Here is an 18,238-nt window from a genome sequence, read left to right as displayed (position 1 = left end):
ACAAAAACCATGGATAGGCTTTTTTATTGTAAGAATTTGTATTGAAGTTGAAGCTGAACATGTCCTCCCATCCTCAGCTACGATCATGGACGGTGATGGCCAGTCCTTCACCCAAGAAGTCAAGTACGACTGGTTGCCCCCTTCTTGTTCAAACTGTAAATGTTTCGGGGCACAAGACTTCTTTGTGTGAAAAATACCCAACTCCTGAACAAGCTCCCTCCAGCGATCAAGCTCCCAGTGAGAATCATACTCTCATCAATGAACATTCTTAGCAGGACTTCTTTAAAGAACAAAACAGCAGAAGAAATCGGAATAAAAGACATCGGCAGACTCAATCGACGACACTTGCTTCTGCTCCTCTTTCGGCAAGAGGCAACGCATCTTCAGATCTCTGGACCTCAATTGTTGCCATTAACCACTGGTCCAAATCCTTTCTAGGTTTTGTCGATGTCAGACCCTGTTGATGGAATGCTTCACCCTCCTCCCCAGCTCGCAAGCTATGGCTACTACCCAGGCTACATCTCTGATTCTTCCTCAAGAAGGCTCGCCACCTCTGGATCGCCAAGCGGATGACTTGATACCGTAGATCTGTTGTTGCTTGATACCCCTAAATCTGTCCTTCCCCCTTTGCTTCCTCTCCCTGATTTTGTCGCCACTCCTATTAGACCCCAACCTTTGTTACTTAACCCTATTCCTTCAACCACTAATCTGTCTTATCCCAACCAATTGAACCGAACCACCTTTGAACCACCTTTCATCCCATTAAACCAATTCCTACCGGTCCAATTATTAAACAAATTTTCAAAATACTTATCGGACCACCCTTTATACCTAGGTAGCCTGTGTAACCCGCCACATCCATTTACCTTTCCAAACCCACCCATCACTCTACCTGATCTGACTACTCTTACCATTCCTTCCAACGCTTAACCAGACCTGTATTTTCCAATCCTTCCTAACCTGCAGCTCTCACCTTCTTCGCTCGACGATGCTAACCCTTGCTTACACACTGATGGCCGACTCCTTTGCCCGTCGTCGTCGTGCACTTTCAATACCGACGGCTCCCCTCTTCTCTCACATTCGCTATAGACCACCGCTGCTACAACTGCTCCACTAAGAGCGATTGTGCCGCCCTCCGCTACAGTCCCTGACATTGATGTCTACTCGTTTGATGAAGATATTACTCCTAATTCTGCGTCTCTGGTGGCCTTGGAAGGCCTCTCTCCTACCTGCATCAACTTGGATTCTAGTTCCGGTCTGATCCCATCGGCCTCTGAAGGCCCTGCAATTCCTTCTTCATTGTTGACTCCAGTGCCTGTCTTGGCCTTGGAAGGCCTCTCTGACAACTGCACCAGCTCGGACACAAGTTCCCCCTACCTTTGTTGACCTCCAAAGGCTCTGTCAAGACTCCTTCAATGTTGCCTTGCTCCTCTAGCTCCACTTGTGACACCTCTGACGGCTCCCGAACTTGTTTGGACATCATCACTGGTTCTCCTGCTCTGCACAATATACAACAAGCCTCTTTGGAAGACTCTTTGGATGAGATCACTGCGGTTCCTTGTATGAACCCACCCATAATCCCGTATCCCTGCCCATCACCAACACTATAGCCCCCACTTCCATCCACAGAAAACAAAGTAAAAAATTCTCCATTATCACTAGATCGACCTCCACATCCACTCCCATTGTCTCCCCTGTCATTGGTTATAGCCGCCGGACTCTGTCCAATTTGGGTCCCCCCATCCCCAAGACCCCTTGTAGCTCGTCCAAGCGTCTGATGCCCACCCCCTCGGTTCCTAATGATTCCCTGGACCATCTGGAATGTTTGAGGTCTTAATTCCTCGGCCAAACAAGCTGATATCCGCTCTCGTATTCGCTCCTTTAAGTCCGACCTTTGTTGCCTGCTGGAAACTCGTGTCCTGGAGGCTAATGCCTCCCGGATTGCCTCCTCGATTGGCCCCTCTTGGTCCTTTGCTTCCAATTACCTCCACAGCCCTAATGGGAGAATTTGGATTCTTTGGGACCCTCCTTCCTGACCGTCTCCATTCAATCCTCCTTTGCCCAAGCCATCCACTTCTCCCTCTCCCTCTCCCATCAACTTAGTTCCTTCATCTGCGTCCTCTCAATCATTTATGCTCATAACTGGGCCTCTCTCAGGCTCCCTCTTTGGTCCGACCTCCTCTCTGGGTCCACCAGGCCTTGGGGAATTGTTTTAGACTTCATGTAATCCGCTTAAGTCATGAAAAGCATAAGGGAAACCCCATTGATTACCAGGCTGTTGATTCTTTCAACGATTGCATCGTTGATCTCAATCTCATCGATCTCAGATGGTCGGGTGTCAAGCTTACCTGGCACAATAGAAGATCAGGCAATCTTCAGGTGGCTTGTAAACTTGATCAGGCCCTTGTCAATGAAGCTTTGCTTGACTCTTACCTCTCTTCTTATGTCTGCTTTGGCCTCCCTGGGATTTCAGACTATAGTCCTATCTCCATCCATGTCCTCCCCTTCCGCTCCTTTAGTCCTAAGCCTTTTAATTTCTTTGACATGTGGATCTCCCACCCGAATTTTCAACCTTTAGTTCATAGTGCTTGGAACATTCCCACCCCTTGCTCCCTCTACCCTCTGTTGGCATTTGCCAAAAAACTCAAGAATGTGAAAGCTACCCTTAAGCTTTGGAATTCTTTCACGTTTGGGAACATCTCTTAGGTTTCCTCTAGTCGAGACAAGCTCCACTCCATTCAATCCAGACTCCAACTTGATCTCCTCAATCCTGCTTTAGTTGAGGAAGAAAAAGCTGCTGCTTATGAGTTATCATTGGTTCTGGATCAAGAAGAGAGCTTCCTTCGGCAGAAAGCCTGCATCAAATGGCTTGACCTGGAAGACTCTAATTCTGCGTATTTCCATCGTTCTCTCAAAGCTAGGAATAATGCCAACACCATTCCTAAGCTTATCTCCTTATCTAGAATAGATTTATACTCCCCTGAGCTCATCAAGTCGGAAGCCATCTCACACTTTCAAGGACTCTTCTGCCCTTGCCCTTCTCCTTCCCGTCTTCTATAAGTTTGTCCCTGATGAGTTCCTCCCTTTCCTCTAATCCATTCGTAGCGAGGAGGAAATCCTTTCGGCCATCCTTTACCATAAGGCCAACAAATCCTCGGGTCCCGATGGCTTCAGTATGGGTTTCTTCTCCGCCTGCTGGAACATCATCCACAATGACCTCATTCTTGCGGTGCGTAGTTTCTTCTACAACCCCAACCAAATCAGTGGGATCAACCTCACTTTGTCTCATCCCTAATAAAAAGGAAGGAGCGGTCTCTATGAAGGACTTCAGACTTCAGACCTCTTTCTCTTTGCAATCTCCTTTACAAGTTTATTGCCAAAATTTTTGCCAATAGGATCTAAAAAGTCATTGATTCCCTTGTTAGTCCCAATCAATCCGCTTTTATTGCAGGCAGGAGCATTTCAGATAACATAATTCTCTGTCATGAGATTGTTCGTGGTTTTGATCGCAAGTCTCACTCTTTGGTTGTCCTCCCCAAGATTGACATCCATAAAGCATTCGACACGATTAATTGGGACTTCATATCCAATGTTCTACTTCAAATGTCTTTTCCGCCTATTTTGTTCACTGGATCCACACTTGCATCTCCTTCCCCTGGTTCTCTGTCCTAGTGAATGGTAGCCCTATTGGATACTTCCCCTCTGGCCGTGGTATCCGCCAAAGCTGTCCCCTTTCTCCTCTCCTCTTCTCCCTCTCCTTAGATGTCCTTTCTTGCTCCATCCAATCTGCCACTGAACTCCATCTCGTTTCTCCCATCCACAAATGCAAATCTCTTCTCCTCCATTTGGCTTTTGCTGATGACATTATGATCTTTTTCAAGGCTGACCCTCTCTCCATCACCACTTTCATGGCCACTCTCCACTCCTTGGATATCTTTCGGGGCTTAGCATCAACCTCCTCAAATCCAACATCTTCTTCGGTGTCTCCCTTGATGCCTAAGACATCCTTTTGGGAATCTCCGGAATTCCGTTAGGTTCCTTGCCTGTAAAATATCTAGGGGCCCGTTTGATAACGTAACCAGAAACATGTTTCTGTGTTTTCTTGTTCTCAGAAACACAGAAACGGCATAAATACTGTTTGGTAAAAGTGTTCTGTTCCACTTGTTTCTTGAAACATAAATTGAAATTTATAACAATTTATGCTTCAAGAAACATGAATGACGAAACAAGTTTTACTTGTTTCGCTTGTTTCTCGAAACAAAAAAGGGGCACAATTCCACGATCGACCGACACACCAACTTAAAAATCTATGAAAATTTATCATGTTCATTCGAAGATCGACACCCCCCTTCCTCTGAGGTTCCCTCCTTGAATTTCTTCGGTAATCCTTCAATCAACTCCTTCGCTTCCTTCAACGCCAGATTCGTAAGTGCTCTCACGACCTTAATCGTTGCAATCCTCACGTTACTCGGCACTTCCTCGATAAGAACATCGAACTCCGTTTGCTCCTCAACGACGGCTGGTCCCGCATTGGCAACGGCACCAGGCGCTACGGCAACAGCCGCCGGTGCGAAGGCAGCAGCGGAGACACCGAGCTCTTCCTGTAACCAGTCAACGAGGCTGCGAGCTTCTTCTAGGGTTAGGTTTTTGAGCTCGTTTCCAATCTTCTCTACTTTCTCTGGTACGGCAAAGGCGCAAATAGGGGGAAGGAAGTTGGCTTTGCGGGACAATTTGGGGCTTCGAATCGGGAAATCTAGGGTTTGCTTCGGGAAAGAGGTGGAAGAATGGGAAGGACATGCAGAGGATGGAGTCGAAGTCGGCGAACGAAGCTGGTTTCCTTTTCATGTAGTAAACCTCTTCCACAATTCTTGATCCCAAAGCTGGTTTCCTTTTCAATAACGACTCTGTTCTCATCACTGCCGATATCCTCGTATTGAATGAATCCATTTCCTTCACCCGTGATAACAATCGAACTTTGGTGTTTGTTTTGAATGTCGGTGTTGAACCAGAAACCTGGGTTTAACCACATGCATAGAGACTCGTATGGCCGCTAATAAGAGTTTCAAGAAACAAAGTTTATCAAACACCCAAAATTCTGTTTCTGTTCCCAGAAACGGAAATTTATGTTTCTGCCGTTTCTTGAAACAGAAACAGCAGAAGCGTTATCAAACGGGCCCTAGGCCTTCCTCTCATTTCCTCTAAACTCTTCTCCCACCATTGTACTCCCTTACTTGACCAGCTTAGGAAAAAGCTCCAACTCTGGAAAGGTAAACTCTTCTCTTTTGCTGACCGTCTTACTCTTATAAGGTCGGTCCTCCAGTTCATGTACCTCTCTATTGGTCCTGTACCTTTGTCCTCCTTGCCTTTGTGATTAAATCTTTTGAAGGTCTCTTATGCTCCTTCCTTTGGAAGGGCTCTGACTCCTCCAATTTCCTTCAGCCTTTCAATTGGAAGAAGGTTTGTCTTCCCAAATTTGAGGGAGGATTAGGGATCAGAAGAATCAAGAATGCCAACATAGTTGGGTGTCCTTAAGCTCATCTGGAAAATCGTGTCCAAGCATAAAAGCATTTGAGTTGATTGGATCCTCTATGGGTTACTCAAGCATAACTCCCTTTGGACGACCCCTCCCATTACTAATGCCTCTTGGATTTGGAGAAAGATCCTAGGCCACAGACCCATAGCCCTCTCGGCCATTTCCTTTTCCATTGGAAATGGTCGGACCACCTTTCTTTGGAAGGGCCCCTGGCACCCTTCGGGCATCCTGTCTCACCAGATTTCTCCTAGAGTTATATACTCTTTTGTCCTCACTGCCAATGCTTTTGTCTCCTTTATCGTTTCTCCCACGGGTTGGTCGCCCCTCCTCTCCTCCCCTCATTGATCTCTGGACTTCCCTCCCTCCGCTTCCCCTTGGTCATAGAGGAAGAGAAGACAAATGCAATTGGCTTCCTTCCTCCAATGAGATCTTCTCCTCTGCCTTTGCTTGGTCCTTTGTTAGAACCTCTTCCCCGATTGTCCCATGGTATAAGTTGGTCTGGTTCAAAGGCAATATTCCCTGCCATAGCTTCATTGTATGGTGATGCTTGACCAACTGTCTCCCTACCCAATCCTTCTTCATCCACGCCCATATCCCTGTCAACCCTTTATGTTGCCTCTATCCTCTGGGAATGGGGAACATCCCCCATCTCTTATTCTCCTACCCCTTATCCTCAATTGTTTGGAATTCCATTCTCTCCAAGTGTTGGCCGACTAGGAGATATATTCTCCCCTTTAATAGGGAATGGAACTGGATAGACATGACCTTCTCTGGTTTTTCCATCTGCGACACTGTTGGTAAACTGGCTTTTTGTGCAACCATTAGTCATCTCTGGATGGAGCATAACATTCGTAGATGGATCCACAAATCTTGCTCTCCGGATAATATTTGGAAAGCTATCTACTTTGATGTTACCTCCAAAATCCAAGCCCTTCCAGCTCGTCCTGTTCCCAACTCCCTTAGAAATACCCACATCGTTGCTTCTTGGAACCTGTAGGTCGATCTCATCCCCTCCACTTGACAGCATAATGGCTTTTATCCCCCTCCCCTGTCATTATCCCTGGTTTGTGATGTTTTGGTTTTGTTCTATCGTTGATTCCCCCCTGGGTTGGCTTCTCCTTGTTGGCTTAAGCCTTCCCTCCCCCTCCCCCTCCCCCCTTTTTTCCTTGTATATTCTTCTCTTCTTGGCAATGAATTATTTATTCATCCAAAATAAAAAGTACTATTTAGTTTTATTTATTATTCCTCTATATATATTAATATATATATATATATATATTATTTTATTTTAATATATGGTCCCCTCCTTTTCAACTTGATGTTTTACCTGTAAACCTCTCCATTTGTATTTATGCGCCTTGATCACCTACACACGTCTAGGAGACAAGCTGCCTTGCCATTGCCCAGGCTTGCCTTGGGGCCATGACAACTATTTTGGCTACATACAACTTGTTGCGCCTGAAACAAAGATGTTAGATTAGTTTAGGTCCTTTGGAGGATGTTTTTTCTTATGTTTTACATTTGTTTCTGTCTTTTATTAAAAGGTTACTTTGAAAGTACTACTACTTCTCTCTTGTAAACCCAGAATAAAACAGGACCCTAGGCACACTCTTATAATTTTCAATGGAAAATAGGGAAATTACATATCCATGACAACCACTTGTTTACAAGAAACCAAGAGCGCTACCAACTTTAGACAGGAACCAATATTCAAGAAGGAAACCCAAGTCTATCACCAAATAGAGCAGCTCAGAATGTAGAAGATACCATTGTTGACAAAGTTCCTGTTGCTAAAGCATCAGCAACCCTTTTTTTCCATTCATAATAAAACATTATACTTTCTACCGTGAACCTTCTCCAAGAGATCCCGAATCTCTCAGCAAGCATACATGAAGCCTAAGACTGAGTCTGCCTTAATATAAGAATTGAAAATATTTGTTGGGTCAGATTCATTTTCTACCAAGGATAGATTCAAGAAATGCATATATGGGAAACCATCTGGGAAAAAAAAAATCTCTGCTGAAGACTTTTTAAAAGAGCCATACGATTCTGAACACACCACACATAGGTTATCTGCATCGTGAGGAATAATTCCTCTTTTCTCCTCCGCTGGGACTAGAAAATATCTCTGCTCAATTCAACACTAACACGACCAGGGCAAACAATTGCACTAAAATGATAATTTTTAGGTGGCAAAATTATATCTTTGATGCTTAGATATTGCAGAACAATTTTTCTTCACAAAAACAAGAAGGTTTCGAAGACTTTGAAGGACCAGCCTCACCAATCCAAGTAGTAAATTTCTACTGCATTTTGAGTGTATTTTTCCTTTTATTTTGTATTACTGTACTATTATAATCTGTGTTCAATATTGATCATACATATCTGCTGCCTCTGAATTTTAATTCCTGGACAATTGCAGGTGGTGGAGTCTGGGCAGTTTACCCTGTTGTTTTCTCCATGAGTTACTTCTGCGGAGTTTCCCACTCCATCCTTACATTGGTTTTATCAACAAGTACTATTTCTACCTTCAGCATTGCGGCATTTCGCTGTGCCGGGACTCCATCAAACAAACCTTGGGGTAGCTATCCGGCTGTGGGCAAAGATGACCTTGAGAACTATACCTTTTGTCTCTATTGCTCAAAGCCTAAGGCTCCACAAACTCATCATTGTCGTTCGTGTGGGATGTGTATATTGGACATGGATCACCACTGTCCATTTGTAAGTGCTCAACACCTATTAATTATTTTAATTGTCTCAAATGATATAAGAAAGATTCTGAGAACAACAAAATAATTTTTGAAATTACATTTCTTCTCTATTAAGTATGACATGTGTTATCCCATGACATGCTTTGAAATGTCTGAAATAAATAGTCCTGAAACAAGTTTGCAAGAATTGTTTAGGTTTCCTTGAATAAAATAGAGGATGATGTTACACAAAGAAATAAAATAGGATGGATGAAGTGGAGACGTGCATCCAGAGTGTTGTGTGATTGATGTATTCCTTTAAAACTTAAAAGGAAAATTTTATAGGATAGTCATACGTTCAGCTATGGTGTATGGTACGGAATGTTGGGCAGTTGAGAAACATAATATTGACAAACTCAGTATAGCTGAGATGGATGTGTGGTAGCACTTAGGAAGGATAAAATAAGGAATGAACAAATTAGAATTGATTTGGGAGTAGTAGATCCGATACATGGTAAGCTGCGAGAAAATTGTTTGAAGTGGCATGGCTATCTATGACGGAGGCCTTTAGATGTTCCAGTACGGAGGAGTGATTTGGTTCAAATTGAAGGAGCTAAAAGAATCATGGGTAGACCTAAAATGACTTTGGGAGAAGTGGTGAGGAAAGACATGCATAGATTAGGCCTTGTAACAAGTATAACTTTGAATAGAGCTGATTGGAGGGTAAGGATCCATGTAGTCGACCCCATTTAGTTAGAATAAGGCTGAGTTGTTGTTAGTTAGTTAAATTTTGTGAGGTTGATCAATTCTTTAACTTAGTTATGGTCTGGGGTTAGAATCGTTAGATATGGTCTATCTGCCATAGATTAGATAACTCAGATGTCTAATAATATGTTCTAGACAGGATACATTGTTCTTTAGAAGTTGATCATTGTTGAAATAATATAGATTTGTAATACTATTAGTTGTCTAAAAGAGGATTCACAAGTGGGTTACATAGCTAGTTCTATGGAATTGCATATTATGTATTTTCTAGGGCTTGTTCAGATTACTACAGTAGATTAGATAAGTCAAATGTCAAATAAATGCTTGATATCTTTCTTTCTTGTAACATGCTGAAATCTGCAATTTAGTTATTATATTTTTTATAAAACTTATGTCACAAAATTTGTCGATTTCTAGTTGCGGCTTTGGTCTATAAGAGGAAATTACACTCCGCTCCCATGAACTATGGCTTAATAATATCAAGTTCCCCTCATGTACTTTCATAAATACCAATCCCCTCCCCTCTAGTTTGAAGATTCTATCAATCGTCCCTTAAGTGACTGATGGTGTTAAACTTGCCTGTAAAAAGACTAGTTTACCCTTCTGGCAATATACCTTATTCTCTTCCTTCTTTCTCTTTTCTTCATCACAATCCCCATTCCTCTGAAATGGCAGACGTTTGGAAAATAGCTCGCCCAGCTGCACCTTGCTCTCAAGTAGACTTCTCCTTCGCATTCTCGCCGGAGAAATCGGGCTCGCTCCTGAATCATTTGGTATAACTTCACTCTTCGATTCATCATCTCTATTATCTCTACTCCACATTCTTCCTCTCTTCCTCGTCTGTGAATGCTGCCATGTTTCATCCCCTGAATCGTTGTCGCAAGAAAAAAAGATCAGAACATCAGTTATGGAATGGTAATGAAGAAGAGCTTGGGACTTGGGATCCGAGTTAAGGTATTGGTGCAGTGAATGCAACTATGGTGAACGAAGCTCGTTAGCGGTGGTGGTAGTGGCGGTTTTTGCTTTGTTCTCATACTGAAGTATCTGCAACTCTTCATCCTTACTGTGATGTTCAATACCATGGAGTTCCCTTGCAAGGCGTTATCATTATCTGCGAAATATAATGCAAAGTAGTAGGTATCATTTAGGAGAGGTCCTGGAGGCCACTGCAACTCCATGGGCTGTTTAGATATTGGAGCTATGTCAAAAATCTTCTCAGGTGGAAGGTTCCAGAAACCAGAAACAGAGACATTTCTGATGCTTTGTATTGTAGGATTACTGTCTCCAAATGGCTCCCAATATCGATCAAATTGGTCATCAGGGAATCTGATTATTTATGATTTCAAGCAAACAACAATTAGATTGCTACCCTTTCATATTTTACTGCAAAAAAAGGAAGAAAAAAAAAAATTCCAGTTTTAAGAAGAAACAACAGGAATGCCACCTATAAACATTGTCTGTTTCAGGATCTTTCAATTCTTTATTTCGATGGGCCTGTGGGTTAGTTCTGTTTTTCCTGGGTTTATATGTTTTCTTTTTGGTTTGTTGTAAGCTCAGTTTCTATCTATGCATGTCTTTCTTGTATCCTTCAATAAATCTTTTATTTTTCAAAATTGAAAAGAAGAAACAAGAAGGGAAGAACAAAGAAAGAATTAGCTCAACTTACTTGATTATTGGTCCATATCCAAAAGTGTGCCTGGCAACCAAGCGGAGACCGTACTTCGCGAAATCCATGGAATTGTAGACTGAATCTTCCAAAATCAGAAGCTCTAATGCTGAGATAAAGGGGTCAGAATTGGTATAGGTGTTCTGAGCAACACATAATCATCGGTAGTGTTCACAACACTCCAGACCGTTCCATCCACAACCTGATCAAACACCGGCGGCAAATCTACACCGTTAACTCCACCATAAAAGTAGGTAGTCCGAACAAGATACTTTGCACCTCGGTACGTCGGAACAACGTAGCAGAATTTCCGGTGAGCATCGGCAAGAAGATGGGGCAACGACAATGGAGCAAATCGCCATAGGATTTCAGTCAAAACACTGTCGCTAGTGGAGAGCGGTGAGCGGCGAGCGACGATGAAGAGGCGACTATGGAGAGGAGCATAGTTTTTAAGGCGTTGATAAGGCGATGCTGATGCAATCTAGAGACGGTAAGGCAGTGCTCCGCCTTATGTGAAGTGGCGCCTTAATGACAACACATTTTAAAATTAGTTGATGAAGATTCCAAATATAGATTTTTTATTGGTAGGTGTGGTTTTGTTAACACTTGAGATGTATGGGATCAACTTTACTCCACCAAAAATAACCAAAACAAACAAAACAAAAACACGATCACAAACAGGGTTTGGATTTTGTCAAGGGTTTTAAGAAAGGGCTTTGAGAAGGAATCAAGGAACAAGGAAGAACCACTGATCCAGACGACTATTTTGCTTCGGCAACGGTGAGCTTCATTCTTCTTTGATAGGAGTAGAAATATAGTGGATGATCTTAGGGCTTAGGCACTCCTTTTGGCATCATAGAGGTAAGTATAATAAATACTTGTATTTTTTATGTCCTCTTTTCTTTATATTTATAATTTTGTTTCATAATTATGTATTTATATTATATGTTAATATAATTGATGATTGATGAAGATGAACTTAGTTTATTCACTTTATTGATTTGTTTTCTTGATGAATATCTTACATTGGTATGAATATACCTTTAATATTTATTTAACATATGAGTAATAGGATTCAACTAGGATTTGAGCCAAATAGATTGGTTTTATAAACAAATTACACAGGAATGCTTTAGTCGATAAGGTGACGCTTTATGCCCGCCTTATCGCTAAGGCGTTCCGAAAGACCCTCAAACGCTTTCGTCACCTTACCGCCTTAAAAACTGTGGAGAGGAGCAACGACGACAGAAAGGGTTAATTCATTTAGTCTTCTTAGGGATTAAGGGTTCATTCATATGGAAGGGTAATTTTGGAAGAAAATTACTTGCTTGAGTGATGATGTCATCACTTAACAGGGATGTCTAACAAAAAGGGTACGATTGATAGAATCTTCAAACTAGAGGGGACGAGATTGGTATTTATGAAAGCACGTGGGGGGAACTTGATATTAAGCCATAGTTCAGGGGAGGGGAGTGTAATTTCCTCTATCTTTTTTCTAAGCACTTTCTGTGGCCACAATTTCCTGGTTGGGCACATTATCCTCTGGCATCCTAATTGTCTTGCATGAAGGTAGGCATCACCCAAGCTACTTCCTCTTCTTTTACAATTTAGAGTGAATATTTCACTGAAGAATGGGAAAGTTCCACCTTAGAGTTCATTTACAAGCTGAAGTCCTTTTGAGCAAGTAAATAGAGATCAATAGGGAAATCAGGAGGATCAAGCAAAATCTTAGATGGAGCAGTACAATTAGAAGTGAAAATTTCAAATGGAGCCAGAGATGTAAACGGATAGTAGAAAATCGATATACGATTCGTGTTCATATTCGTTTGGGAGAATCTGTATTCGGAAAATCCCTATCTAGAAACTATTTGAATCCGCCTGAAAACTAATCGGATACGAATATGATAATACTAATTTCTGACCGATTATTATCTGATTCATTTAAATATTCAATGGTAAGTGACTATCTGAAATATTTTATCTATATCTGTTACAGAATTGAAGTATGAACATAATTGTACAATTTATAGTTGTTTAAAAAATGTTTTTTGAGATCTTGAGTCTTGAATATATATTCTCTGTTATTATCCCATACTGTTTATGTGGATCGTGGATGCATTTTGGATTGAAAACAATCTCTTGGGTTGCTTAAAATTCAAAACCCTACTTGACTCTTGGGTTCCTCAAAAGGAAAAACCTCAGATCGAAGCCCTATCTACTGATCGACTCCCTTACTATTTTGGAGGAAACTAGAAAATCCTCCAGATCTCCTCCTTCATCCTTGGCTGTACGAGCGTTGTGCTTCTCTACTTGGATGACTTGCTCGAATGACCGAAGATCGTGAAAAGCTTTGGATCTGTGATCGTGAAGGTTTCTTTGATTGGAGTTCATGATCTGTTTTCTTTTTTAACATTGGTGCTTCAAGAAGTCTTGTACTTGTTATTGTCATGCTCGGATGACCTACTCGGTTGGCGCTCATCTTGATCTGACGACTGGTCTATTAGATCTGAGCATCAATTCTCCAATCGCCTTTGTCGAGGACAACAATCACCTCCCATAACCGAGGAAACTCAACGGTTCTTTTTTTTTTTATTTACTTAGTTACGATATATGCATGTATCATATAATAGAACAACATCTTCTTCCCATATTAGGTTTTTCTCTCCATCTCTATTTCTCCCCATCACCATCCCTGTTTTCCGATTTTCTTTTTTGTTGGGTGCGTTGTAATCGTCGTGTTTAGTCAATGTTTGCTAGCAGTTTGGGGCCGGAAACCACCTTCCCATTCGTCTTCGATTCTTTGTTGACTCCTGTAGCCGTCGTTTTATCTATGTTCTGAAACCCTAAGTTTGATCACTCAACGATGCCCTAAATTGGATGGTGGACTCTGTTTTTGCCCTAGATCTAAGGGGCTCTGTTGGGGATGCCCACTAACCTCCGGAGTTCTATCTCCATACTGTTTTTGATGATAACAAATAAATGTAATCTTTAATGAGTATCTACCAAGTGATATGTGAAGGAAAGAACCTTAACATGACATGGACCACAAAGTAAGGTGCTGGACCTCACGATATCTGATGTGGAGTCATGAAGATCTCCTGACAATCATGAAAAACCTTAAAGCTTCAAGAATTGGAAGATGTCAAGACAGCAAGACAAAGAGAAGATACGAGAAGGCATGTACATAAGAAGTCAAGATTAAAGATCCAATGTGCAGAGTCTTGTGTAGAATAAGTTGTAATAACATACATTGCACTCACTTCACTGCGTAGCACACATGCATGATAGAGTTTGACTCTAGGTGGTGCTCATTTACAATGCCCTAAGACCCTAAGTGTGTTGGTAATGCCAAACACAACCCTTTGCTGAGATAACAGCAAGGCTCTTACTTAAGGGTATTTTAGCCATACTAAATGACTGATTTTGAAGTCATGCTAAACTGAAAAAATGTAGAGCATTGAGTTGTGGAACCAACACAACTTGAATCAGGTTAATTGGACCTTTTATGAGAAAATTATGACTGTTTGAATAAACATAGTATGTTAGGCTAGAAGACAGAACCCTGGCGGTAACTACCGGTAATTAGCGGTATAGTTTAATGATCATAGAATTCATCAGACGTAGACCAATAGAGACGAACCAGACCCTGGCGGTAACTACCAGATGCCTACCGGATGGTCTGAGGCTGTCCAACGGCTATAATTTTTGAATTCCAACGGATCTATTTCACCCAACGGTCACATGATCCGGTAGTTACCGGTCATAGTTTTTAAGGCGGTAAGGCGACGGAGGCGTTTGAGGGTCTTTTGGAGTGCCTTAGCGATAAGGCGGGCATAAAGCGTCGCCTTATTGACTAAAGCGTTCCTGTGTAATTTTTTTATAAAACCAATCTATTTGGCTCAAATCCTAGTTGAATCCTATTACTCATATGATAAATAAGCATTAAAGGTTCATATTCATACCAATGTAAGATATTCATCAAGAAAACAAATCAATAAAGTGAATAAACTAAGTTCATCTTCATCAATCATCAATCATTATAACATATTAACATATAATATAAATACATAATTATAAAGCAAAATTATAAAAATAAAGAAAAGAAATAAAAAATACAAGTATTTATTATACTTACCTCTGTGATGCCAAAATGAGTGCCTAAGCCCTAAGATCATCCACTATATTTCTATTCCTGTCAATGAAGAATGAAGCTCACTGTTGCCGGAGCAAAATGGTCGCCTAGATAAGTGGTTCTTCCTTGTTCTTTGATTCCTTCTCAAAGCCCTTTCTTAAAACCCTTGACAAAATCCAAATCCTGTTTGTGAATCGTGTTTTTGTTTTGTTTGTTTTGGTTATTTTTGGTGGAGTAAAGTTGATCCCATACATCTCAAGTGTTAATAAAATCATACACCTACCAATAAAAAATCTATATTTAGAATCTTCATTAAGTAATTTTAAAATGTGTTTAAAAAAAAAAAAACCCATAAGGCGTCACTTCACGTAAGGCGGAGCACTGCCTTACCATCTCTAGACCGCATTAGCGCCTAGGCGTCGCCTTAGCAGCGCCTTAAAAACTATGTTACCGGTAGAGGAAAAATATGTCCGTTAAGCCATATTTCTTTCTCAAATTTGATTATTCTCCTTCCTAGTTTAGGACTAATAATCACCCCACTTCTGGTTTATTAAATCAACAATTAATTAAGCATTATCAAAAACTAAAAAGTGAGGAAAGGCATTTACACGTTGAGTTCTATTATTGAGATCATTCCAAAGCTGAAGAACTCAAGACAGCTTACAAGTCTTTCATTACAATCTACATCTATATGGAAGACATCTAAGGTTCATGTTCATGTCATTATTGCATATTCATATCACGTATGACAAAAGGTAACTCTTTATCATTCCACTTCTCTATTTCTATTTTGCATTAAGTCTAGACTGTACTTAGGCTTGTGCCAGGATCCTCTTATCCTCAAAAGAGTTGTAAGGTCCCACTCTACATAGAAAGAGATTGTAAGGTGCCTCTCTACCTGAAAAAGAGATTGTACGGATTCTCTTATCTTGAAAAGATTCTGTAAAGGTTTCCTCCCTACCTATTATATAGAAAGGGAAGAGCTAGTGGAATACTTTACAAGTGGAACTTGTAGGGACTAGACTTGGATTGAGTCAAACCACTATAAACCTTGGTGTTGTGTGATTGTGTTCAGTTTATTTATTCCGCAATTTTATAATTCACAATCACATTTGGGATCATTGGTCGAAAAAGGTTTAAAATTCACTAATATAACCTATTCACCCCCTCTAGGTTATTTTAGGCTCAATCGATAGGAAGTGTTTGCTAAATGAATTGGACTAGATAATATTTGGAATCCATGTAAAAAAGCGAATTTGAATTTCATTCCATTCTACATATCCGGTCGGATAAATGGATCAAATTTGGAGAGCGGATTAATAAATGAATTCGAATTCGGGTAGTGCCCTATTCGATTCGAATTCGATCCGTTTACATCTCTAACTGGAGCATTGGCTTCCCTCCACCATGTTTAATCCCAATCTTCTTGAATTGCTAAAGAAGTTTCCATGGTTGACTCTATAAACCGCTATAAACTTCATAGAAATAATGTAATTAGAAACAACATTCCCAAAGAATCTAGAAATAGAGATCTTACCAAAAGCGCTTAAGATACCATGATAACCCACCCTACCAGAGATGAGATTCTCATCTCAGTGAAGAGCCACTAGCCAGAAATTCCCAACAGAAATACTGAAACAGGAACAATCTAGTCAACATTAAACTCCCAGTTGGAAACAATCACTGATTCCTACTGTAGTGCACACAGTTAAAACAGGTAAGTAAAAAATATGGTGGTCAATTCATGCAGGTTTAGGGCATCTGGATTTGAATGGAATGGTAAAAATTCAGTTACATTTCTGGAACAGCAAAAATTTGAAAAATGAAACTATGGGTTTTAATTGTTTAGATTTGAAAACTACGAGACCATAGTTTTTAAGGCGATGGTAAGGCAACGCTGATGCGGTCCATTGGTAGTAAGGCAGCCCACCGACTTATGAGAAGTGTGAAAGGCGATCGCCTTAGACGCTAAGGCGTTATAAGGCGACGCTTTATGCATGAGGCCGTCGCCTTATGTACTCATTATTTTAAAAGTAAAATTTAAAATTGTTTTGATGAAGATTCTAAATTACATTTTCTCATTGGCAGGTGTATAAGTTTTGATGCACATATGATGCATTGGATCGAATTTTTTTTTTTTAAAACACATTATCACATCCTCAGGAGCGACGACTAAATGCTTCTTGTCGTATATTTTTTTTATCCACGTATATCTTCAATCTATCATAATTACTAGAAACATTTGAAAATAGGTCCGTCAGGCGCTTTGATCTGCTTCTTCCTATAAAGTTACCATGAATTAGAACTTTATAACATCATAAGTCGGAATATGCTGTCCCGCAATGCAAGAGTTGACGCACCTTACCTTATCCGGACCAGATCATCGGTTACTATTTTTTTTTTTTTTAAACAAATTTTAAAATTGCTTGATGAAGATTCCAAATTACATATTCTAATTGGGAGATGTATAAGGTCTGATGCACATGTGATGCATTGGATCAAATTTTTTTTTTTTTTTTTTTAAATTTTAAAATTGCTTGATGAAGATTCCAAATTACATATTCTAATTGGGAGGTGTATACGGTTTGATGCACATGTGATGCATTGGATCAATTTTTTTTTTTAAACAAATTTTAAAATTGCTTGATGAAGATTCCAAATTATATATTCTCATTGGGAGATGTATAAAGTCTGATGCACATGTGATGCATTGGATTAAAAACCATATAAAAAATAAAAACCCTTACCATAAAAAAAAAATAAATAAATAAAATAAAACCAAAATCAGTAAAAATCGCGCCTCTCATTCTCTCTCAGTCTACGACTTTGCCCTCCAAATCGCAAACCCCCAAGGCCCCAACGTCCGACGATCCTTTCTTTGGCGACTTCTCCTTCTCCTCCGACAGCCTTCGGCAACATCCGGCGACCTCTGGCAATCTCCGACGAAGTGCTTTCATCTCTCTCAGTCTTTGCTCCAAATCGCAAAACCCCAAACTAACCGACGGTGAGCCGGGGTAGCCGCGTCCTTCAATTCTTCTTCGGCGGCTTCTCCTTTGACAGCCTTCGGCGACCTCCAACGAAGTGTCCTTCCACATCTCCAGGTATGTTTTAGCTTTTATTTTTAATTTCTGATTTGTGCGATTTTTTTTCTCTTTTCTTCTTTCTTCTCCCTGCTTCTTCCTTCTTCGTAGTTCGTATGATTAGTTTTTTTTTTTTTCTCTTTTCTTCTTTCTTCTCCCTACTTCTTCCTTCTTATTTTCTTCTTTCTTCTCCCTGCTTCTGCCTTCTTTGTAGTTCGTATGATTTTTTTTTTTCTCTTCTTCTTTCTTCTCCCTGCTTCTTCCTTCTTCGTAGTTCGTATGATTAGTTTTTTTTTTTTCTTCCTACGGTGACTGTTGGCTGGTTGATCAGTGCAATTTTTTTTTTTTAATAACATTAGGGCTTAACGTATT

General features: G+C 40.6%; 1 protein-coding gene across 2 annotated transcripts in view; it reads left to right on the top strand.

The window, feature by feature from the left end:
- LOC122063812 (protein S-acyltransferase 11) overlaps window positions 1–18,238 on the top strand; it is a 55,812-nt gene that overhangs the window by 13,659 nt on the left and 23,915 nt on the right. For both annotated transcript variants that reach the window (XM_042627524.1, XM_042627525.1), the window contains one exon: window positions 7,956–8,254. In XM_042627524.1, the coding sequence (XP_042483458.1) occupies window positions 7,956–8,254 (299 nt within the window). The remainder of the gene's footprint in view (window positions 1–7,955; window positions 8,255–18,238) is intronic.

This window comes from Macadamia integrifolia, unplaced genomic scaffold (genome assembly GCF_013358625.1).
Source record: "Macadamia integrifolia cultivar HAES 741 unplaced genomic scaffold, SCU_Mint_v3 scaffold1461, whole genome shotgun sequence".
Lineage (NCBI taxonomy): Eukaryota > Viridiplantae > Streptophyta > Magnoliopsida > Proteales > Proteaceae > Macadamia > Macadamia integrifolia.
Note: the sequence above shows the minus strand (reverse complement) of the source record. Positions and strands in the feature narration are given on the sequence as shown.